The following is a 26,211-nucleotide window of genomic DNA, read 5'->3' as shown; positions in this document are numbered from 1 at the left end:
CATGGTCCACACCTGGGGAGCAAGGGTTTACACGGATTCAAAAGCTCAGAGAAGAATTTTGCTCCAAGTTAGACTTTGAGTTTGGGTTCAAATATGAATGCCAATGTGTATATCCTTAAGCAGTTTCTCATTATTTTTTTCTCAAAACAATGTAATCTTCATACTTGCCAAAAATGTTTACCCAGTAGTCGTGGGAGTACAAAGAAAATTACCACCTCCTTCCATTCACATTTCAGATTACCAAGTCACAGATGTGGCTGCAACTAAAACGTAACATAATTTACATGCATCTCCTCAAAGGCCAACATCATTTTGAGATATCACCAGCAAAGACTCCCAAGATGATAACAAAAGAGAATAAAGCAAGTGTCCCCCAAAAAGGAGAAAAGTGTAAAGAAATAAGATCCTGGTAGCTTCTCCCCTTCTCAACTCTGACAAAGGTGTCACAATCCAGCCACACAAATCATGGGACTCAGATTTACCTTGAGAGCATTGGCCTTCACCTGGGGCACACTGACCATCCTCTGCAGATGCTTCAGCAACATCTCCTCAGTGAGGTCATTCTCAGGCAGAAAATACTGATAGACATCATACTGCAACCTCCACCTGGAGTCCTGGTCCGTCCCAGCGTCACATGGTGGGGGATCTACACCTCTAAAGTCAACCAACAAAATGAAACATCAGTCTCTTGTGGTGCAATCCCATCTATAAAAAGGAACCAAGAGCCCTAATTTCAAACACTTGCAACAATAATTACAATTTAACAGTTCACCTTTTGCAGTGGCAACAACTGGTATTCTGAAGAAAAGTAATGCACTGTTATGGACTGAATGTTTGTGTCTCCCCAAAATTAATATGCTGAGACCCTCACTCCCAGTGTGATGATATTAGGAGATGGGACCTTTGGAAGGTAATTAGGTCATGAAGGTGAAGCCCTAATGAATCGAATTACTGCCCTCATAAAGGAGATCCCAGAGAGCCCTCTAGCCTTCTTTCTGTCATGTGTGGACACAATGACAACCCAGCAGTCTGTAACCTGGACGAGAACCTTCACCAGAACTCAACTGTGCTGGCATCCTGATCGTGGACTTCTACCCTCTAGAACCACGAGAAAGAAGTTTATAAGCCACCCAGTCTGTGCTACTTTGTTACAGCACCACAAACTAAGACAAACACCAACAGGCAAAGGTGATTACATAACTGGATTCTGATATCAGTCAGGCCTAGAGTAAAATACTACAGCTCTGGGGAGACAAAATTTCTTTTTAAAAAAAAGCTGGGTGCAGTGGCTTATGCCTGTAATCCCAGCACTTTGGGAGGCTGAAGCAGGAGGATTGCTTGAGCTAAGAAGTTCAAGACCAGCCAGGGCAACATAGAAAGACCTCATCTTTGATTAAAAAAAAAAAGAAGAAGAAGAATATAGCAGATTTGTCATTTGTTAGCAAGTCGGGTAACCTCCATAACCCCTAGGGAAACTTTCTGTAAAATAACAGCAATTGCCCTTCTTCATAAAATTGTTAGGATTAAATGGCAAAGAACATAACAACACTCAGCACCACCACGGACAATGCACAGCAAGCATTCAAGTGTTCTCAAATGTTAGCTATCATTACTATTAAAGCAGAAACTGAGGCACAGCTTTAATTAAAACAATGAATCTTTATAAAAATAAAAGGATGTTTCAGGGCTACTGAGTGCTATCTATATTTAAAGTGCTTTATAAAAACCAGGATGTATTTTCAAGCTCATAATAGACTCACATCTGGCTCTTCAAATAAAAAGAGTTCACAAGAATGAAGTGGGAAAATATTAACTGTAAATGACAGTCCAAATATTAATAGTGAAGTTTAAATTACATCAATTCCCCCCAAAAATTAACTCAATTTTACTACAGAGAATTAGGGACTTGAGAGAGCTGGTCAAATCTACACAACTGTCGTCATGTATATTCTAAAAGCATTTCTCAGACATGGGAGACAGACATACCTCGCATAGCCTAGGTTTGCTGGGGCAAACTTGATAGTCGTTTCAAAGAAATTATACTCCAAGTAAATGTTGGGATCAATATCTAAATCGAACTCCAAATTACAGCCTCCAGGGACAGGATCTGGATAAGAAATAGGGAAGTTACTAAACAAACAATTCTTACATATCCAAATCATACTCAGAAAAACAGAACTCTATCTACTCTTACAAAAACTTCCCAAATAGAAGTTAAATATAAACATAGAGCTTCTAGTCTTATACTATTTCATGAACTGAGGTTAAAGAGGGTAGAGTTAACTGAGGTTCAGGGCCCTAGAGCAGGGCAGAGCCAACATTTTCTGTAAAAGGCCTGATAGTATTTTAGGCTTTGTCAGTCTGATGGTCTCTGCAGTAACTACCCACCCTAGTCCTTGTGGCAAGAAAGCAGCCACAGGCAATACGTACAGGAAGAGGCATAGCTGTGTTTCAGTAAAACTTTACGTACAAAAACAGGCAGCAAGCTGGATCTGGCTCATGGTCTGTAGTTTGCCAACCTCTCCTCTAGAGTTAAAAAGATCGGCTATTGGTTGACTACTTCTGGCCAGGTTTGGAATGCAGATACACAGTGTGTATATATGTTTCAATATCATGTTGGAATCTTCCTCCAAATTCTATGCTCTTCTTTCATACTCTCCTTTTTCTGCACTTATGGATTTTTACCACACCACAAATGGTATGTATGCCAGCTGAAGCTCCTCTGTTCATAATTTTTCTGTGTACACTGTCCTTGACGCAAGCCTTAATTAAGTCTATGGTTTCTTATCAGGTAATTAGCCTTTTGTTATAGCTAACATTTCCTATCTTCTACTCCAGTAATCTTCTGGATTCTCCCTCCTTTCCTAACTAGCGCTCCCTCTCCTTCCCTTTATCCCCAAGCTTTAAGAGTAGTCTAAATTTATTCACCTCACCTTCACTCCTCCATCCCTGTTGTGCCACTAAAGTGACTCTCATAAAGGGCCACCGCTGACTCCTACTTGCTCTAGCATATGGACACCTTCAGTCAGTTCTCTTGACCTCTCCCTAGACTGTAACTTACCACTTCCTTTTTTTTTTTTTTTTTTTTTGAGACGGAGTCTTGCTCTATCACCCAAGCTGGAGTGAAGTGGCGCAATCTCAGCTCACTGCAACCTCTGCCCGCCGGGTTCAAGCAATTCTCCTGCCGCAGCCTCCTGAGTACCTGGGATTGTAGGCACCTGCTACCACACCTGACTAATTTTTGTATTTTTAGTAGAGATAGAGTTTCGCCATGTTGGCCAGGCTAGTCTCAAACTCCCGATTATATAAATTATACCTGCAACCTGCTTCGGCCTCCCAAAGTGCTGGGATTACAGGTGTGAGCCGCCGTGCCCGGCCTGCTCCCTTTTACAGGCAGAAACTCCAGGCTTTCTTCCTACCTTCTTGACTACTCCACAGTGTTGTGCTTATTCCTCAGCAGTTATTATCCACCAGAAACAGTGCCTGACACATAGTAGGCACTAGTAAAGTATTTGCTATGATTTTTTTGCCCTAAATATCCAAGTACATGCCTGGATAATCTCACTCACTGCCACAGCTTTTATTAACAGCTATTTAGTTGGGAATCTAATCTCACCCCTCCACTCCAGGCCCTTATTTAAATTATGTACTCTGCATTTCCATCCAAATGTCCCACAAGCATCTCAGACTGTGTCCCAAACTGAAGTCATCATCTACTACGTCCCACCTCCCAAAACATCCAGCACCACCATAACCCTGTTCCTACACCTATTTTGTATCACTATTTCCCTGCTGCCCAAATAGGAAACCTATGCTTCCCTCTTATACTCCATAACCACCAGTCATTGTGTTGTATCAATTCCACCTTCTGGATATCTCAAATCCTGCTCCTCTTCTCCATCCCGCCTCTCATGGCCTCTGTTCAGACCCTCATTTCTCATTTTGTGCTGAGTCCTGACTCTGCTGCGCCCTCTCCAATCCATCCCCACACTGCTTCTAGAGCTGGCTTTCTAAGAGATGAAATGGACTACACCATTCCTCTGCTTAAAAACTCTATGCCTCCTTAGAACCTACCTCGCAATAAAGTACAAACCTCAAATTGTATGCAAGGCCCTCCACACTCCAGCTGCAGCCACATTCACAATGTGCCATTCTCCAAATCATTTTTCTTCATGATGTCGAGCTTACTGCTTCTGCTTAGAATAACTAAACTGTTAAGGACTATGTCTTGCCTTAACTATTACTGCTTCTCCAAGGGCTCCCTAAATGTTTTTCGAATGAATAAACATGTTCTCCTAGTCACTACCTGAGCTTTCAGTCATCGTGCTAATTCTCTTACTATAAAATATTTCTGATTATAGGCCGGGCGCAGTGGCTCATGCCTGCAATCCCAGCACTTTGGGAGGCTGAGGCGGGCGAATCACAAGGTCAGGAGTTTGAGACCAGCCTGGCCAACATGGTGAAACGCCGTCTCTACTAAAAATACAAAAAATTAGCTGGGCCTGGTGGCGGGCGCCTGTAATCCCAGCTACTTGGGAGGCTGAGGCAGGAGAATCGCTTGAACCCGGGAAGCAGAGGTTGCAGTGAGCCGAGATCGCGCCACTACACTCCAGCCTGGGTGACAGTGCGAGACTCCAGCCTGGGTGACAGTGCGAGACTCCATCTCAAAAAAAAAAAATCTGATTATATAAATTATACTTGCAACAAACAATCTTAATAGGATAATTTTCCTTAAAGTTTCATGAACACATTCCATATTCCAAAGAGTAAGAGGGAGGAGAAGACAGAAGGGTTACCTCTTTCTGTGTAGGAGAGTAGGATAGCCATATTCTGGACAGGCTGTATGCCTGAAGTCCCCAAGTACCAAGTGCATGTACTCTGCTCCGGTCTAAGGATGAAAACCAGTCCACTGGCAGTGCCTGTTTCCGAGGCATTGGAAAGGAGAGTCTGCAGTCCAGAAGAAACATTGTCATGAATACGAAGTCGACCAAAACATAAATTACCGAGCTGATCCAGTGTGCATGTCCTATTCCAAATCTTCCCAAAACAAATAGAAAAAAAAAACCTTCCTTAAATAACCAGGGAATTCTTTTCATCTCTATGTTCACATGCCCACACATATACATGGAAAAAGCATTCTTGAAAAATATACAATTGTCTTAGTTAAGGCTGCTATAACAAAGTACCACAGGTAAGGTGGTTATAAACAACAGAAATTTATTTTCACAATTCTAGAGTCTGGTGGTTCAAGATAGGGGTGCCAACACAGCCGGGTTCTGATGAGAGCCCTCTTATAGGCTGAAGACTCCCAACTTCTTGTTGTATCCTCACATGACAGAGAAAGGGCAAGAAACATATCTGGGGTCCCTTTTACAAGGCCACTAATCCCATTCATGAGGGCTCTAAATGGGGGCCCATGACCTAATCACTTCCCAAAGACTCCACTTCCTAATATAACACACTGGGGATGAGTATTTCAACTGTGAATTTTGTGAAGACACAAACATTCTGTCTGTAAAAATAATCTTTGATCAGGAATAGCAGATGCACAGTGAAATTCCCAAGTGTTTCAATTAATTTGAATTAAGATTTACTATGTCAAATAATGTTTTAGCTTAGTTTCTAAGACCACTAGGACAAAAACATGAGACCTGGCCCCAAGGAGTTCAGTTTTCAAAGTACCTTTTAAATTGTGTTATAACTGACAAACTATAAACTGTACATAAAGTATAATTTTTCTTTTTTTTTTTTGGAGATGGAGTCTCGCTCTGTCACCCAGGCTAGAGTGCAGTGGCGCGATCTCAGCTCGCTACAAGCTCCGCCTCCCAGGTTCACGCCATTCTCCTGCCTCAGCCTCCCAAGTAGCTGGGACTACAGGCGCCTGCCACCACACCTGGCTAATTTTTTGTACTTTTAGTAGAGATGAGGTTTCACCGTGTTAGCCAGGATGGTCTTGATCTCCTGACCTCGTGATCCGCCAGCATCAGCCTTCCAAAGTGCTGGGATTACAGGCGTGAGCCACCGTGCCCGGCCCATAAAGTATACTTTTAAGTGTTGATATACAGACACTTGTGAAACCATTACCACAATCAAAATAGCAAATGTATGCATCACCCCAAGTTTCCTTGTGCCCCTTCCTAATCCATCCTCACACACTTCCTCTCTACCATCCCCCACTCCCATCTGCTTGGAAAGTTTTTTGAATAATAAAATGCTAAGCTAAAAGGTAACAGACTCAAGAGGTTCTATCAAAGCTAAGGAAATGGGAAGGAAACGGTAGCAGAGCAGTTTCAATTTGATAAGCATAAGAAAGAATGACTCAAATATTAATTCATAAATGATCGAGTCAACAGTTTCAAAGAGCCAATTGCCATCACGACTCAAAAAAAAAACAAAAGTGCCACACTTTATTAGGAAGGGCACAGGAAACAGAAGCACTTCTCTTTACACAGACCACTCACTTCCTGAGCCATGTGCAGTTCTGGCCATCATCTTCTAAGTAATATAACAGTGGGAACTAAAGGCAGTCCAAGAAATAAAATGATAATTAAGGACAACTAAGACCCTTTCTGCATAGAAATCAAGAACCAAGATGCTGCCAGCCAGGTCTGTTTTATCACTGGTGATGCTGACATCTCTTTATCCAAGTTCTGCTTCCTCAGATGTAGAAATAGGCATCACTACTACTTTGTTGAGCTTTAATGAGAATTAACCATATGGAAACCAAACACAGGGGTTCCTAACTGGGGGCCTGAGAGTCTGAGTTTCTGAAGGGCCCCATGAAATTTTATATTTATATTTGAGTCCATAGACTTGAGTAGTCTATGGCTCCAGGAGCTTAAGAACCACTGGCCTAGGACATAGTAGGCGTTCAACAAATATAAATCCTTATTTCCCCCATCCTCTCTCTTTTCCTTCAAATGTTGTCTTGCTGTAATGTCATTAGGAAGAAACATACTGTTTGTCAATTAAAAATTGTTTTAATAGATCTAGTTAAAAAAGAGAAGAAGAAAGAACTCATCTATGTGCCATTTTACTAAGTCTCCTATGTAAGAGTCTGAATAGGAAGCTGTCTTTTGACTTCAGTGCCATAAAAAACTTGGCCTCCCCTGAGGAACTGGCATGTTCCTTCCTTTCTAAGGAAGTTATGAAATTTAACATGCTTTACCTTCTGCTTTAGCTGCAAAGAACTTGGGCAAATTCGACGTATGTGTGACATCGGTATCTCTTGTAATTAATACTATTTATTCCTTTCCTTTTTTCCTAAGCTGAATTCTTCCATTTCTAGTCTATTAACTACCCCCCAACACACACCCCACAACACACACGCACACACGTGCACAACCACATGCACACAATTTCCAAACCTCTATGGTAGGGGAAAGAAGGCAGGAATAAAAATACACAAAATAGTAAGAAAGATAGTGTGACCAATGCCTCTAATATTATATATGGGCTGGGGCGCAGTGGCTCATGCCTGCAATCCCAGCACTTTGGGATGCCCAGACAGGAGGATCACTTGAGGCCAGGAGTTCAAGACCAGCCTGGGCAACATATCAAAACCCCATCTCTACAAAAAAAAAAATGTTAAAAATTAGCCAAGTGTGGTGACATGTGCCTGTAGTTCCAGGATCACTTAAGACCAGGAATTTGAGCCATGATCACACGACCACATTCCGGCGTGGGTGATGGAGTGAGATCTTATCTCTAAAAAAATAAAAATAAAAATTTTAAAAATTTACATATGAATTAGATTAAGACAGATTTGTTTTCCAAATTCCAGAATATTATAATATAGGCTTAGGACAAATAAAAAGAAGTATAACTTCATACAAGGTGAAATGCATGTATTGGTCTAGGGCATCATAGAGACTAAATGCAGATAGATTGTAAAAGATTATATAAATGGCAGACTCTTCATAGCTTAAGCTAACCCAGAGAATTTTAAAAACTTTCTAAGGCTGAGGTTGAGGTTAAGGGGTTTAGTGATGACATCTATAATAGAGTCCTTAATACTGCTGGAGGCATAGCACAGGGCTGGATGAACTGAGCACTATAATTTTTTTGTTGTTTGCATGCCAGAGTCCAAAGAATAAAGTTCATATTATAGGGTTCTTGGTAAAGTTCAATACCATAGCTAAACAGCAATGAAAACCCATTAAACATATATTCTCAGGTAAAAATTATTAAGGCCCCACTAAAGTAAGAAAATGAAAAGGTGGGAATTCACGAAGAAAACTTGCCTGCATAGTGATAACATTTGTCACAGGGTGCCCTTCTCCCCAGCTCAGCTCTCCATTACCCCTTTTTAGGTAAGAGACTGCCACACTCAAGAAAGGCCTGAGATACTCTCAGTCACTAACTTGAAAACATCCTATCTTGATTTTTTAAAATTTAAGACATAAGATCATAAACATAAAAGAGATAGAGATATCAAATTCTAATGCTCATACTAAATACCAGACCCCCAAAATATAGAAATGATTTTTACTAAAATAATTCTTTGCACTTACCGGAGAAAAGGAAACAGTTGTATTCTGATACTGTGAGTGTATTTGGAAAATAAGAAAAGTCACATTGCTTGAAATATCATGCAAAATAGCTTCCTCTGGAAAGGGCCTATTGAGCTCGAAGTATCTAAATTTCCCCACAGAAAATTCAATAAGACCTACAACGAGATAAACTTTTCATTACAACACTTGTACTCTCATATCAATTTGCAGAAATCATATTCATAAATGAATGTGGAATTTAATCCTCAGAAAAACTCTTTGAGGTAAATATGGTTATTGCTCCTATTTCACTGCTAAAGACAATGTGGCTTAAAAAGTGATGCAGCCCATCCAGGGTCATCCAGCCAGGGAATGGTAGAGCTCAGAACTAAAATGCAAGAGGTATTTCAAAAGGTATGCTGAAGACAGGCTCCTGGAACCCAGAGAAACTTCCCCTCTGGTAGCAGCAATAACAATGATCTCTGGAACAGAGTCCCTGAATTTAAAGATGACAATCCTGTGGGGCTACTAACAATCATGAATGTGCTGGTGTTAAAGAACCATAACCGTCTAGTGAATTCTGAAGTCAGCGTAGCCCGAAGAGACACAGGTGGCTGCAATTTAATACCGGTGTTTACCAGCTGTGTGATTTTAGGCAAGTTCCTTAAATCCCCTTAAGCCTCAATTTCCTCATCTGTCTAATGGAGACTGCAAAGGAAGGTGAAATCAATACTGACAAAAATGTCCATTGAGCACCCACACCAGGCACTGCACATACAATTGTGAACCACAGGCATTTTGGAAAAGAGAGCTTTTGTTTACTTAAGGATCAAACTGAGTCCATAAAAAAGATTATAACAAGAACAGTTTTTCAACACCTCCTCCAGGCCTGTCCCATCTGTCTACTTGCCTCCATGGTCTGCGTCTCACTGACTCTGTCCCCACTTCTCTGTGATGTGTTTCTGCCAGCTGCATACCAGCTCTGTCTTTTTTCAATCTAACTCTCAAATAATCCTTTAATTAGGTTGCTTTTACTCCTGTGCGGTCCTGGATTCCTACCTCACCCCCCATCCTACAGTCAGTATCTGTCTGCATGAACAGCAGAAAAGATCCCAAGTTTCACATAAGCAGTCTTGGGCGTTCAATTCTAAACAAACAAACAAAAGATTTAGATTAAATATAGATAAAAAGGAATTGATGAAAAAAGATTATAATTCACCCGAGTCCCATAGTGGAACTGTCATGTTTTATTTTAGAAGGTAATTAGAGTCAGTGGACGGTAAAACATTTCAGATACTAAATAACTTAATAACACATTCTTATATACCATGTCCCAAGAAGGTCAATTTTCAACACTTTTTTTTTTTTAATACGAAAGCTCCACTGGATGATTTAAAACCAAACAGAACCAAAAAAATCAAGAATGAGTAGCCTGTGGAAGAACAGCCAAAAAAAAGACACAAATAGTGCTAAGACTAGAATAATCTTAACCTCTATATATTTTCCCTAAGCTCTGTGATGCTACATTACATTCATAACTTAATGCTTTTTTAAAAAAAAATGATAGAATAAAAGGTTACAGTTTCATTTCTAAAACTCTAGAGAAAATTTTAATAGTTTTAACAATGACAAATGAAGATAGTATATTTCCTATTTATGGAACCAGAAAGACATTTTACATTTTAAATGGACCAAACTCCAGCTGGAACAGAGGTTAAAATATTAAGGAATGGCCAGTAGAATCTGGGTAGGGAAGTCTGGAAAAAGTTTGTGTGCACGTGTTTTTTCTTTTTAAAAAGAAACAAGAAAAACATGTTAATATTTTCCAGGCCTTCCCATTATCATGATTATTTTATTAGAATAGCAAATTATACATAAAACGATATGGATTTCAGTAAATTACACTAAAAATGTTTCATTTATTGCCCTTCAAGTTTGGTCCCATCCATCATGCATCCTCCAAGTCTTAAAAATTCCCACCCGTTTTGGCAGTATCAGTCTGCTTTCCTAGAAATTAATCAGATTTCTATCCTTTCACTGTTCACAGCATTCAACTCACTTACTATCCTGCTTTTTCTAGTCTACATCTTCAGTTTTTCCTTTTTGTTCTCATTTTCCCTATTTGGTAATATTTATAAGGTACTCATGGACTAGGCACTCTAGTTGTTGGGCACCATGATCAAAACTGACACGAACAAATTCATAAAGGTTATCCAAGGCTTCTGTAATTATCACTTAAATTTGCCCTTTGATATGTTTTAGAAAATGTTCTAATAACCTCATGTCTATCTCCCATGACATGAGCCTTCCATCAGAACAGTATACAGAACCTTTAAAAGCCCTGGAAGAGACTGAAGCCATCAACTAGAGAAGCCTTCATGGTAAACTTTTCTTAACCTTCCCTTAACCTATCACCCAGGATGAGGATGAATCACAACTCAAAAATACTTGGAGAAACAAAACTTTGGAAAGACAGTACGGAAACACAGAACCATGGAAACTAAAATACATTGTTAAACAACTGATGACTTGACAAAATAAGTAGGGGGGTATTAAAAGCAGGTATCTCTTGGAGTATATTTTAACTGATTTTTTTTTTTTTTTTTTTTTTTTGAGATGGAGTCTCACTCTGACACCTAGGTGGAGTGCAGTGGCGTAATCTTAACTCACTGAAATTTCCACCTCCAGGTTCAAGCAATTCTCCTGCCTCAACCTCCTGAGTACCTGGGATTATAGGCATGTGCCACCACGCCTGGCTAAGTTTTGTATTTTTAGTAGAGACAAGGTTTCACTATGTTGGCCAGGCTAGTCTCGAACTCCTGACCTCAAGCGATCCGCCCATCTCAGCCTCCCAAAGTGCTGGGGTTACAAGCATGAGCTACCCTGCCCGGCTGATTTTTCTTTTTTTTACACTTGTCCTTCTTTTTCTTTTTCTTTTTTTTTTTTTTTTTTTTTTTTGAGACAGAGTCTTGCTCTGTCGCCAGGCTGGAGTGCAGTGGCGCAATCTTAGCTCACTGAAATCTCCACCTCCAGGTTCAAGCAATTCTCCTGCCTCAACCTCCTGAGTACCTGGGATTATAGGCATGTGCCACCACGCTCGGCTAATTTTTTGTATTTTTAGTAGGGACTGGGTTTCACTATGTTGGCCAGGCTGGTCTCAATCTCTTGACCTCGTGATCCGCCCACCTGGGCCTCCCAAAGTGTTGGGATTACAAGCATGAGCCACCACGCCAGGCCAACTCTACATTTTAAATGTTTATAAAATAGGAACACACAGTAGAAAAAAAAAGGGACAAAATGGGACATTCTCTCAACATTGTGTCACTGTTTTGCTTTCCCTCAAAATGGTAATATTTTTCTAGAAAATATATAATCCTTATAAAAGGTGCTAAATAAACAGAAAGTCAACTCCTCCAGCAAGTACAATGTACAGAAATCACCACTGCTAACAGTTGGGATATATCTTTTAGGGCTTAGGCAGATATAAGCATGCATATTTCCACATAGATGGAAAAAGATATAAATATGTTTGATATTGCCCATTTAACAGGTCTTATATATCTTTCCATAGCAACACAGATAATGCTAGCTTTACCATTTTAAAAGCTACAGAGTATTCCATTCTGGGTATATATCATAATTATTCACCCAATCTCCTATTAATGAACATCTAGGCTATTACCATTATAGCATGAATAATAAATTAATAAGAAATAAAATAGTTCTGATTTTATGGAAGACTATTCCAGAAAGCATATGTGTGAAGCAATAAATCTATTTGAGAGAGTTTTTGCTGTGACAGTGTAACAGATGACCTTTGACCTTAAATGGTTAAACTGTACCTAAAAAGTCTTGTTCTAGTGTAAGATATCCAGAAATAAAAACAAATAGACCATGTGAGAATACACAATGATTAGGACCAAAAATTAATCTGCAGTCTTTGCTTCTGAATTCTTCTTCAAGAAATATACCTGAATTTCAGGAATAATTACAACTTTCATCTGTTATTTCCTGGATTTCCCAAAAGCTACAGGAAAATGATGCCTCATCATCTTCCTTTCCTCAAATGCCTACAGTGCGAACCAGGCAGAAGCCAGGTAATAACAGGGAGGAACACTGTATACATTATTTAAAACCTGGTCACTTGACAAAATAGGTAGGGGTATTAAGAGGAAGTAGCTCTGGGGTTGTATTTTAAGTGATTTTTTTTCTTTTCATTACACATTTCTTTACTTTTTAAATTTCTATAGTGATCATAAGGTGTCCTTTTCATAAGAAATTATAATACAGTGATTATACACCCTGGCTATCCATTACAATCATCTGGAGGGGATTAAAAAAAAAACAGAACACTGCTGCCTGGGACCCTCTCCAGATGAGTTAAATCAAAATCCCTGGGGCTAAGGTCCAGGTATCAATTAAAAAACAAATATTCATTAAATACTATGCAGAGAAATACACAAAGTTTACACACCCATGAATTAACCAGCACCTAAACAGCATTCTAGCATCTTAGTGGTCCCCCTGTGGCCCCTCCCAATCACATCTTCTTTCCTCCCCAGAGGGAAATAGGGTCCTAAGTTCAAACACTAGGAATTTAGTTGGAGGAATTCAATTGAATAGAATTTACAGCACAATTTTTGTGTTTGGCTTCTTTAAAATCAGCATTATGTTTGTGCAATTCATTACAGCTGCTATAGGTAGCCATAACTCATTACCATTATTGTATACTTCATGAAATAACATGCCACAATTATCTGTTCTACTGTTAATAAACATCTGTATTTCTGGTTTAGAGTTATAAATAACTCTAAACATTTTCTGTGCATGTCTTTTGGTACACGCATATACACATTTTTGTTGGGTGGAAACTGTGAGTAGAATTATCAGGTAATAGGGGATTCTCATCTTCAGTAGATACTGCCAGTCTTCCAACAATGTTTTGCCAATGTATACCGCATCAACTTACTGTAGGAAAGTGTTCCAATTGCCCAACAGTCTCACCAACACCTGGTATCATTCATTTATCTGCTGAGTATATAGTGGTATCTGATTGTGATTTTAATTTGCACTTCCCTAATTACTTATGGGTGTTAAGAAACCTTTGCTTTGCTTATTTGCTATTTGGATATCCTCTTTGTGAAACAGTCTGTTCGAGTCTTTTACACATATTAAAAATGGAACTGTCCTTCTTCAATTTTAGGAGTTTTTAATACATCATAGATATGAGTATTCTGACAGATATGTTGCAAATATATTCTCCCACTCTTGTTGCTTGTCTTTTCACTCTGTTACCTTTAGATTAACAGTTTTCATTTTAGCAGTCAATTTCAGGTTTTTCCTTTATGATTAGTCCTTTTTGTGTAATTTTAAAGAAATCTTTGTCAACATATACCAAGATCATGAAGATACATTCCCATGTTAACTTCTAGAAGTTTGTTTTATCTTTCACATTTAGAGCTAAAAATCAATCTGATGCTGATTTTTACACATGGTGTAAGACAGAGGTCACAGTTGTTTCATATGTTTATCTACTTGACAGCAACCTTCACTAAAAATACCACCCAGTAGTACCCCATGTTCTCTCACTTATAAATGGGAGCTATGTAATGTGTACACATGCGCCTACACTGTGGACTGATAGACATTGAAGACTGAGGAAGGTGGGAGGGGGCCTGAAGATGAGAAATTACTTAATGAGTACAATGTACATAATTCCAGTGATGGATATACTAAAAGCCCTGACTTCACTGCGCAATATATCCTGTAACTACACTTGTGCTCCATAAGTTTATACAAATAAAATAATTTAAAAATACCACCATCTCCCTACCCTACTGCGTTGCAGTTCCACCTTTCACATAAGTCAAGTGAACATATGTGTTTGCTTCTGGAGTCTCAATTGTATTCTACTGGCTTATTTGTCTAGCTATAGACACCAATCCTAACACAAATACTACAACTCTCTTAACTCCTGCTCCAAATTTGTTCTTCCTCCTCAAATTTATCTTGACTATTTCTGATCCTTTACATTTCCATATAAGTTTTAGAAATCAGCCTGTCAATATCCACACACACACACAAAAAACCTGCTGGGATTTTGATTGGGATGGCCCTGAATATATACATTAATTTAGGGAGAAATGATACCTTTAAAATATCTTTATCTTTAGAATTTTGTAACCTATGAATTTCCAATATTTCTCTATTTCTTTAGTTTCTCAATTTATCTAAAGAATGTTGAGATGTATTATGTTATTTTCTCTGTAGAGGTCTTTACATATCCCATGATAATCATCCCAGAATACGTAATGTTTCTTGAGGCTATTTTAAATGTACTTTTTCTTTTCTTTAATTTTATTTCTTAACGTTTTGTAGAGATGAGGTCTTGCTATATTGATCAGACTGGTCTTGAACTCTTGGCCCCAAGAGATCCTCCCCCACTCAGTCTTCCAAAGTGCTGGGATTACAGACGGAACCACAGCACCCGACCCTGCTTTTTCTTTTAAATGTCTATTTCTAGCTGTCTCTTCACCAATATATCTTTTATAAAAAGTTCTCCATGTAATTCTAATGTGTAGCTGGGTTTGAGAACTCCTAACATAGTGTTTGATAAACAAGCAAAGGATAAATATGTATTTTTTTCCCAGTCTTAGTTATCTTTAACCTAACATCTGTGTGAAAATACTTTGGCAGTGTAACCCTGGCAATCCAACATCCATTGTACAATTTTTTTCAGAAGATTGCTTTAACCAAACCAGTTGTGGTTTGATTCCTGGCTGTGCAGGATTTTGTCATTTTTGATGTTCCAACGTCTAACACAGTATAGTCACCTAACTGGCATACAGTAAATGTTTGTTAAATGATGCCTGAACTATGTGACCTCAGGCAAGTAATGTACTTCCTCTGGGCTTCAGTTCCCTCAAAGTAAAATTGAGGTAACTGTGCTGCCATCAGTTGGCTGCTGAAAGTATCAAACAAATGGGAAACAACTTTTAAACTGCCCAAGGCTACACAATAAAGCATCATTTATTAACTTCCATTAGCTTTCCTGTGCTTCACACATTCATCTCCTTATTGAAAGAAAAGAAAGAAAGACAATCAGGCACTCAGAGCAGCCCTACGAAAAAATTAGTGGGAAGAAAGGGACTAACATGTACAGGGCATTCACAGAAATTCCAGGCACATCATAAGCATTACGTTGAGAAAGAGACTTCCGCAGAGTGACAACAAAAGATACTGAAAGTCAAGACAACTTAAACAGCTCAGTCTGGTAGAAACTCATTTAATTTCTGCTCATAAAAACAGATTTAGCAAAAGAAGACACATATCAAAAAATATCCTGAAGAAGCTAACAGGAATTTAACTTCACCTCTAAGGCATATGGAAAAGGATTTATTAGAAGCATTTTATGAGGCATAATTAGATCTTATGACTTGCAGAGTAGGAGGAAAAAAGACAGCACATCAAAAGATATTACAAAGCAAATGGCTAACATCAAGTTGGGGCACTTACATTAGCTTTCCTCTAAAAAGAAATGGCTTTTTTTTGCCATCTGACCTATAGTAGGGACTTGAAACAATTTTTCACACCCATCTTCCATTCTTACCCAGAATCACTTTTTCTTTCCAATAATTCCACTTTAAAAAGAGCTGCCCAATCCTAATCCTTTCCTTTCTCTTTCCGAATCAGATCCTAATCTGGCAACCATAAAAATTTCCAACTCCTCCTTTTTACTATTTTACTAAAATTTACTTCTACTGTTTGTGTTTCAACACAACAACCAAATTCTAAGAGAAATCCATCATAGCCTAGTCTTCATAATTCTCTTCACATTAAAAACAAAAATGGTTCAGCTACTTGAGTTGGTCAGCCGTCAACCGCCCCTCCCAATTTCTCATTGTTATCTTCTTACAAATGTTCAATAGCCCTAAAGGTTGAAAGGGAACACAAAAATGAACATATTAGCTTCACACACTTTTTAGAGAAAGACAGCACTTGCAACTAACCACGAACGGCCTGCTACCTTGGTAAAGCATCATCAATAGCAAGAAGACTGAAAGGCCCAAATGATGCTGTGCTCAAGTCCAATTACTATGAAATTCCACGGGAGTTACTGGATATGAATCTAAACAAATGAAAGATGTTAAAGGCAGCAGTGAACTGGGACTCCAAGAGAAGGGAAAACTGCTTAAAAGTATGATCCATCTCATGTGCCTACTGGTCACAGAAAGCACCCTCCTCAGACATTCTAGGAACTCCATCTGCCACGTTCCAAGATTTATTTAGCATTCAGGCCACTACAGAAGTCATGCAAGTTAGCTCATCCTGCCAAAGATGGGTAAATCCTCCTAAATTACAGCAGATGCTCAATTTCTTCAGTTTGTATGGTTATCAGAATTATCATCATCAAACATCAATCCAGCCATTTTCTAGGAGGATTATGCAAGTCCTGAACTATGTCCTTCTACCTTTCTATACTGATTTTTAGCTGATAGATGTGGAGAATATCAGCTTTTATTATCACTCAGCAGTTAAGTCCCCACATTGTCCCTCTTCTGCACAGAATGACAATACCAATGCAAGGCAAAAAGAATAACATTGAGGAATATCAGTGCTATAATCATAGCAAAGAGGCAAAAAGCAGTGTCTGAAAAAATTAATTTCTCAATTTATTCATATTTTTTAACTTTTGTATAAAAATTTCTAGGTATTAAATACTAACACCAACTAGAAAGAAAAAGTTCTGGACGCCTGCTCTCCTGACTCAGGGGCTGGCCTCGATCAACTAAAAATTCTAATATCTCAAATTCTTCACCTGTTAAAATAGAGATAGCATCTCTTCTACCTCCATCATAAGGCTATTTTGAAGAATGAGGATTCACAGAAGGATTAAGTACAAAGCACCATGCCATGTAAGATATTCTTACTGGAATACAGCTTTACTGAAGTGGAAGGACTATGAAATTTGCAGGGAGACTCACCTGGGTTCAAGTCCTATCTGTAACCCTAGCAGCTGTTCATTTGTTCCTCTGACAAGGGAGGAAGATCATTACATTGTAGGGTGGTGGGGATTAAATAACGCTGCACATGGAAAGCACCTGGCACACACTACGCACAGTGAATGTTAGTGCCCTATTATAAGCAAGGTTTTTCTGCAAAAAAAAAAAAATTGCCCTTTTCAGCTTTGGCCTCAGTCCTATACAAAGATCCTAGAATTCAGTTTGCACAAGGGCTTTTCAAAGATAAGTGCATAGCAACACAATCACATTATTCAGAAAATATTATGTTTCAGAACTGCAACTAGTCTATTAACCTCAAAACAAAACAGAATGTGCTTAGTTTCATGGAAAGGCACATGATGATCTGCCTGGCACAACTAGTGCCTTTTACATTTTATATTAACAAACCATGAGCTGTTGCCCAAACCCATTCACCAAGCACAAGACTTACAATCTAACATCCCATTCTGAGTTCTCATTGAGATGAACAAGAATGACCTGAAATCGGCCGGGCGCGGTGGCTCACGCCTGTAATCCCAGCACTCTGGGAGGCCAAGGCGGGCAGATCACGAGGTCAGGAGTTCGAGACCAGCCTGAACAACATGGTGAAACCCCGCCTGTACTAAAAATAGAAAAACTAGCTGGGTGTGGTGGCGGGCGCCTGTAATCCCAGCTACTCTGGAGGCTGAGGCAGGAGAATTGCTTGAACCCGGGTGTCGGAGGTTGCAGTCAGCCAAGATCATGCCACTGCACTCCAGCCTAGGCGACAGAGCGAGACTCCGTCAAAAAAAAAAAAAAAAAAAAAAAAGTCACCTGAAATCATCAAAAATGGTGTACTCATAGGGAGCCAAGCCCGGGCATGTTTCTTCTTGGCTCCCACAGGTGAATTTGAAGTGGCAATAGAACTTCGTTGATTCTTGTTTTTCTCATTTTAGTTTTACTCTCTATTAAATTATTATTTTTTACAGTTCATTTATGGATGACAAGTTATTTCCTGTTGGTAGCTGCAATGATTGGGAATTTTGTGATCTCTGTAAATGAATTAATATCTCATAGAGATCTATTTCCTGTTGGATATGAGACAACAGAGAACACAGTTTTTGTCCATTTGTCTTTTTAAGGTCAAATCGATTAGAAATTTCTTGCCCTCAAGTAAGGAGAACAACTCTGATACCTGGACTGGCAATCTTTTGTGTTTGTGTTTATTTTTCATTTGTGGCTGAACTTGTAGAATTGAGGGTATACACATTCTATCTGTATGTCTATGTATCTGTAATTCAGAAAGTCCTCTATTTCTCATTGTGAGTATGGAATGTTTTCCTGTCTCCAGATGGTATTAATAAATTAGATGGTAAAGGCTCTCTAAAAATAAAGCCTCATTCTGGGTTCATTTTCCCTCTCAAACTCTGTAGAACATAACCAGTTTGAAAAGCCTCTAGATTTGGGGGTGTAAAAATTCCATGCAGCTTGAGAGCCATCAGTCATCAAGCCGCTAGTTTCACCCCAAGTCTTGCTGTCCAGAAGCTCAGACAGTCCACTGGGCAGCAAACAGGCGCTTTAGTAAGTTGAATTAAAGCCACAAACATGGCTGCTCCCTAAGGGAGATAATACTGTGTTAAAAAAAGAGAATTATCTCTTCCCATTTCCTCCGCTAAATGAGGAGGTTAATAGTAAGACCTCCTTAGCCATGAGTGTTTCCGCTGCAGGAAACACCATTCGTGCCGGTTCTGGACTCACCACCCAGCCTGTACCAACGCCCCCAGCACCATCTCCCTGCTAGGCTGACAGACCCCGGGCGGATTTTGACCTTGCAAAAAATGCAAAAGCAACTTTGGGTTGCAGAAGCCAGGCGCCCCGACCTTACCCTCGCTGGAGTTCCCGAAGACCTCGGTTGCACCAGCCACCCGGTGTTCGGATGCCAGCACCGCTACGACCAGCAGCTGCAGGAACCCCATTGCTGCCTGGGCCGGGCTGGGCCCACGCCAGGGCTGGGGAGAGGTGCGGGCGTGCGCGCCGGGGCCCCGCAGCCTCGCCCACGCTATCCCGGGGCGCCCGCATCGGGCGCCATCGCCCGCCAGGTGCAGACGCCTCGCACCTGCCAGCTCCGCAGCTGCCGGCGCGCGCCCCGCCGAACTCCTAGCCCCAGCGAGAGGTTTCCTCTTCCGGCACCTGACCCCCAGCGCGCGTTCCCGCGCCTCCTCCCGGGCTCTCGCTGCGTCACAGCGGCGGGTCTCTGGGCGCGGGCGGCGCTGGGGCATTTCCAGGCAGCGCGCGCCTCCTGCCGGCGCGCGGGGAACGCGCAGCCTGCGGTGCTCCCGGGAGCCCCCAGGAAGTCCTGGCTTGAGGCCCGGTCTTGCCCCACTTTTATCTCACCAAGTAGGCAAACCCACTGTGAAAGTACAAAATAACTTTCTGTTGCGGACTAACGTCGCCAGGCTCCTGTTTCCGTGTTTAACGGCCCTTTACGACAGCAAAAAAGAGGAATCAGTTGCGAAAAACACAATTGAAGGTTATTTCCTCCGGTAGCAATTGTCTTCGCTGCTGAGGCTTATGTTAGCATAAAAATGCCAGGAGAATGCTGTTTGTGTACTGGTTACCGCACTAGTCATAAGCACTACATTTAAAAGTAGTTTCGTTTTCTCTAAGCGAAATATCCTCGAAGACACTGCCTTGGTCTGAACTTCGTCTCAAGTCTCATACCTGAGTGCTGTTTGAGAGACAGTAGTCCATGTGACAGATGGCTCATCGATGATATGGAATTAGACGCATAGACTTAACGTTATTTGGGGAGGATTGTCTTGCTTTCCTTCCCTGGTTTTAATTTTTTTCACTTATATATTTTGATGAGCAACTTACAGCTTGGAAATTACATGTTCAGTTAATCCACTACTAAGCTAACACTATATAGCTGTGACCATAATGTGAAGAAGTGTTAAAGACAAAATTATTCAATAATACTTGTTAAAGCACCGAACGAAGACTATTGAGGACTGTCTCAATTGGCATAGGGACCACTGCAACTGGGTCTTGCAGTGGGGAAGAGGGACTGGGCTCAACTCCGAATACAGCGTGGGCAAGAAGGAATTTATAGCCAACCAGCAGTATGGAGTTCAGTGGATGGAAAATTACTTAAGAGGAAACATCAGAGGTAAGCGGCATTTGGTGAAACTGACCTAACAGGACTTCTGAAGACAGAACATCACCTGGGGGATGGTGCAGGGTGAGGAAACTGATTAGATATGGAGGAAAGGGGGTTCTTCGCTAAAACTGGATTTTTACAAAGAAGTGCACAGATGGACCTAGCAGAAGATTCAGAAGCCGTACTAAAGTTTGGCCAAGCAAATAATCTTTGTCATAGGCACAATTCCTTCTCTGCTTTCCCACTGCCTGGTCCAAATTTTCACACCTTTGGTAGCACTATCTATTTCTGTAGTGCTTATTCACTCTCCCACATGCCCCTATTCCTATAACCCTCAGTAGATGAAATCCAAGGAAGATGAAAGGAATAATTATGATAAGGGTAGCATCTGAATCAGTGGATGGATTATTCAATAAATTGTGTTCTTAACTGATTAGCTGCACTATGGGCAGAGAGAAGCAGAACTCTATCTCACACTAATTGTGAAAACAAAATCCCAAAGTAATAAAACCATAAAAGAGCTAGCAGAAGAGGGCGCTCTTTTTTTTTTAATAAATTGATCTCAAAATGGGAGGAGCTTTCTAAGAAACAAAACAGCAAAGGAAACAACCATGAAGGAAAAGATTGGTAGACTTGGCTACATAAATGCTTTTTACATAAATATTTAAATTTTATTAAAGTAAACACACAAACAATATGAAAAGGCAAGTTGATGACCAAAAAATAAAAATTAGCAAAGGACATGAATGGGGAATTTCACCCAAAAAAAGAAATACAAATTACCAGTAAATACATGAAAAAAGTTCAATCTCACTAGTAAACAAATAAAAAAATCAAATTAACAAACTAAGATGTAAACATTTTAAAAGTATAAAACATCCAGTGTGGATAAAAGAGCAAAGAAGGAGGCATTCTTAGGTAGGGATACTGGGAATATACACTTCAATAAAGTAATCTGCATCAAAAATGTTTAAAAATCTTATTTTTGTAGATTTGGTATAATCCACTTTTAGATTTAAGTACATAATTAAATACACATATAAAAATTAGTATAAGCTGGGGGAAGTGGTATGCGCCTGTAGTCCCAGATACTCAGGGGGCTGAGGCAGGAGCATTACTTGAGCCCAGGAGTTCAAGAGGGCAGTGCTGTAGGATTGCACCTGTGAATAGCCACTGCCCTCCAGCCTGGGCAACATAGTGAGACCCTATCTCTTAAAAAAAATTAGTGTACAAAACTATTCATAGAGTATTATTTAGAGTAGCAGAAACATCTAAAACAACCTAAATGCCCAACAATTAGGAGTTAAATAACCTATGATAGAGCTTTATAAGAGGATCCTGTGCAGCCCTTCATTTATATTCTGATTGAAGTCTTTATGAAAAGGCAAGTTATGATGCAATAAGTATATATAGTACGTGGCTTTTGTTTTTGTTTTTTTTAACATACATCTTTTATTGACTCAGAGGAATGGATACTTTTGTTGTTTGTTTGTTTTTTTAAATGGAGTCTTGTTCTGTCGCCCAGGCTAGAGTGCAGTGGTGCAATCTTGGCTCACTGCAACCTCTGCCTCCCGGGTTCAAGCAATTCTGCTGCCTCCGCCTCCGAAGTAGCTGGGATTACAGGCACACACCACCATGCCCAGCTAATTTTTGTATTTTTTTTTAGTTGAGATGGGGTTTCACCACGTTGGCCAGGCTGGTTTCGAAATCCTGACCTTGTGATCTGCCCACCTCGGCCTCCCGAAGTGCTGGGATTACAGGCGAGAGCCACCACACCCGGCCTGTAATTTTTTTTAAGAGACAAGATCTCACTATGTTACCCAGGCTGGCCTCAAACTCCCAGATGTAAGAATTAAAGAAAGAAGAAAGAAACAGGAAAGGTGGCTTAGAAGTCAAGGACAAGTTTATTTTAGAGAAAACAAACCTGAAAGGGGCTTCTGGCCAGTTAGGTTAGAGGCACACTCTCTTACAGACTAATAAGAGTTTTTAAGGATTTAGGATGGGAGAGTTTATCAGAGGCTTGGACTGCTTCTGTGTCTGTTGTGCTTATCTGGGAGGGAGAGTTGTGTGTCTGTTCCCATACATCTTTTTGCAGCTGCAGGCATACCCCCTGAGTCTGCTTTTAGCTTCCCTATCTTAGTGCACCTGAAGGGAAAGGAATGTACTTATTAAGGCCCACTGTTTTACTGGGGCCCATTGTATGAGGGTGAAGTTTGGCAGTTACCCAAGAGAATTTCCCCCCACCTCCCTTTGTGCCTGAGCTGTCTTATCTGTGTTTTACTGTCTGCTCTTTCTGGCTGCTTATAGTTAGAAGAGAAGTGATTTCCTTGAAATGCATGAGGCTAGAAAGGGAGCTGGAACTTAAAGTGGCGGTGTTTGTCCGAGATGACGGTGCTCCTGGTCTGTCACCAGACTCAAGCAATCCTGCCACCTCAGCCTCCAGACTAACTGGGACTACTACAGGCTCACACCACTGTGCCTGCCTTGTTTTCTTTGTAGTATGCATTCCTGGTTATGTGCATAGAAAAAAAGGTTGAAAAATATCTGCCAAAATGTTTAAAATAGTTATCTTTAGGTGGTTAAATTAAGAATGATTTTCTTTGCACATTTCTGTGTAAAAGTTCTACATTGAAGTGTATCATTTTTAAATAAGAAATTATGATTTTGTAAAAGACACATATAATTTTAAAGGTTTTCTTATAAAAGCATTCAAGATATAAGTCCATCTTCCTGAGTATGACACATAAATGCTTTTTGTGATGCAACTCCTGCTCACCTCCCTAGGTTCTTGCTGCAACTAAAATCAGACCTCTGCATGCTGGCCACATTGAATTAATTTCAATTTCCTGAACTGAGCCTATTCTCTCTCCTCCATACCTTTGCATCGCAGTTCCCCAGGCCTGCAGTTGCCTGTGCATGCATGACAGTTGATGACAGATGTGTCAGCAATCAGAACAGGGCCTCATTACCTTGGCTTCTAAGTACAGTATTGTGACAGCTTGGGAGGATGATTGGCTGGGGTTCCATGCTCATGTCAGAGTTCCATTGGAGAGCTGAGAAGCAAACAAGCTTAGCAGCTTTGCAGATTAGTTCATTTTTCCTATGTATTGAAAGGAAATGCAGAAACTGAAAGATTCCCAAATCCAAGATATGCATCATTAGAGCCTTAAAGTCCGTTTAGGCCAGGAGCAGTGGCTCATACCTGTAATCCCAGTACTTTAGCAGACCAAGGCAGGAGGATCTCTGGAGACTAGGAGTTCAAGATCAGCCCAGGCAACATAGTGAGATCCCCATTCTTACACACACACACACACACACACACACACACACACACACCAGAAAAAAAAAATTAGCTGGGCATGGTGGGGCACATCTGTAGTCCTAGATACACAGGTGGCTGAGGCTGGAGAATTGTTCGAGCCTAGGAGTTTGAGTTTGCAGTGAGCCATGATTATGCCACTGTACTCCAGCCTGGGTGACAGAGCAAGACCCTGTATCTAATAAAACAAAAGTCTGTTAAAATTTAGAAAAGGAAGGAAGGGCAGGAGGGAGAGAAGGAGGAAGGGAAAAAACCTACCCTAGCTTTTTAAATAAAACCTAAAATAACTTAAATGGAGCTGGGAGTGGGGATCCAGGGAAAAGGCAGGATTGAACCTCTGTGAAATTTGCCCATTCATTCTTTCCCACTCTAATCTCATCTTCATCCTGTATTTTTTAATTCTTATGCTCTTTTGTGGGTAGTAATTTACATTCTTTGACTGTTCATTAAGTTAAATTCAGTAAATGCTTGTTTAGTAGCTATTATATGGAAATTATTATGCTAGGAAACTCATTCATTTGGTTGATAAATATGTGCCAGGCTAAATGTTAGGTGCTAGGTACTGGAAATATGGAAACAGAATATGTTTTCTGCCTGCAAATAGCCCATGGACTGGTGGGTGAATTAGCGTGATGTACAAATAATTACAGCTCAGTATGCTAAGTGCAATAACAGAAGTGTAAGGAACAATTGTGTTAAAGATTGGGAGCATTTAACTTTCAGAATTCAGGAAAGGCTTTTATAAAGAGATGTTTAAAATAAGATTTTGTTCACTAGTATAGTGGCAAGTAAAAAAAATAATAATAGGCCGGGCACAGTGGCTGACGCCTGTAATCCTAGCACTTTGGGAGGCCAAGGCGGGTGGATCACCTGAGGTCAGGAGTTCGAGACCAGCCTGGCCAACATAGCAAAACTCCGTCTCCACACAAATACAAAAAACTTACCCAGGTGTGGTGGCGGGCACCTGTAATCCCAGCTACTCTGGAGGCTGAGGTAGGAGAATCACTAGAACCCTGGGGGCAGAGGTTGCAGTGAGCTGAGATCGTGCCAGTGCATTCCAGTCTGGGTGACAGAGTGAGATTCTGTCTCAAATAAATAAATAAATAATAAAATAAGGTTTGAGTACTGTGTGGACAATCACCAAGGGAGCAAAGTGGAGATGTGGATGGAAGTGTAGGCATTTCATACAAGGAAGAAATAATTATAGGTGTTTTTATATGGTGTGCATTTTTGTAAAACAGCAGAACATGTTTAGGGAATTTCAAAGAGTGTGGTATAGAAAAATGCTTATTTATAGTTATTCATCCCGGCACTAAGAACAGTTTAGATATTTAATAAATTGCAACTGTGAGTATTAAAGGTATTTAAAAATTGCTAAAGGTGTTTTTCTTAAAAAATAGTTGCTACAGTCATAAAAACCAAAGCATTTACAAGATTGACTGAGTGGCTCACTGCTGAAGCTGTAAAGGGTATGCGAGGGTTCACTATACTGTCTACTTTTCTATATCTTTGAAACTTTTAATAATATAAAGTTCCAAAGAAAGTACTCACCAAAATTGTGTGTTTAAAATATGACATCTGTAATACTGGGTTCCTGCTCCTAAAACCATATAATCCAGTTGGCGATGCAACAGAAGCAAATGAAAAAGCATATGAGAAAGTGTCCAAATCATGAAAGGAAGAAAGGAGAGGTCCCTATGGACTCTAGCAATTCATAAAACTTATATGAGAAGTGTACAACTTAAAAAGGTAGGGTAAGGATTAAATAGCAGGAAAGAAATTGCTTTGGGAAAGGTAAAGAATGAGGAAAGAGCTAGACCGGTGGTTCTCAATTGGGGGCAATTTTGCCCCCCAGCGACATTTGGGACTATCTGGAGATACTTTATGTTGGCATAAATGGATTGGGGGAGTGCTACTGGCATCTCAGGGGTAAGGGACAGGGATGCTCTAAACATCCTACAATGCACAGGTCAGCATCCCACAACAAAGAATAATCTAGCCTGAAAAGTCAAGAGTGCAGCCATTGAGAAATCCTGAGCTAGATGCACAGACTATATTTGGCAGGTGGGTTATTCTTGAAGTCTACAGCTTCAAGAGCTTCCTAAACCCCTTTTCAAATGTAGGCTAAGTTGAGAGTCTGGTCTGGGGAAAGGGTCCACAGCTTTTATCTGATTCTTAAAAAGATTCGTGGCCGAAAGAGGCTGAAGAACCAGGAAAACCAAGGGGTCAGGGACCTTGGCTGAAACAGATTATTTCACT

General features: G+C 40.2%; 1 protein-coding gene across 3 annotated transcripts in view; it reads right to left on the bottom strand.

The window, feature by feature from the left end:
- TM7SF3 (transmembrane 7 superfamily member 3) overlaps positions 1 to 19,931 on the bottom strand; it is a 42,745-nt gene extending 22,814 nt beyond the window's left edge. The window contains exons 1-5 of one of the 3 annotated variants that reach the window (XM_004052895.5): positions 19,359 to 19,931; positions 8,514 to 8,668; positions 4,797 to 4,947; positions 1,987 to 2,107; positions 483 to 654 (exon numbers count right to left, since the gene is read on the bottom strand). In XM_004052895.5, the coding sequence (XP_004052943.3) occupies positions 483 to 654; positions 1,987 to 2,107; positions 4,797 to 4,947; positions 8,514 to 8,668; positions 19,359 to 19,752 (993 nt within the window). In that variant the 5' untranslated portion in view covers positions 19,753 to 19,931. The remainder of the gene's footprint in view (positions 1 to 482; positions 655 to 1,986; positions 2,108 to 4,796; positions 4,948 to 8,513; positions 8,669 to 19,358) is intronic. The other 2 variants (XM_019038769.4, XM_019038770.4) reach the window with 2 other exon arrangements.
- Between the last annotated feature and the right edge of the window lie 6,280 nt (positions 19,932 to 26,211).

Source organism: Gorilla gorilla, chromosome 10 (assembly GCF_029281585.2).
Source record: "Gorilla gorilla gorilla isolate KB3781 chromosome 10, NHGRI_mGorGor1-v2.1_pri, whole genome shotgun sequence".
Classification (NCBI taxonomy): Eukaryota; Metazoa; Chordata; class Mammalia; order Primates; family Hominidae; genus Gorilla; species Gorilla gorilla.
The sequence above is the reverse complement of the archived record's forward strand: the minus strand, read 5'-3'. Positions and strand labels throughout refer to the sequence as shown.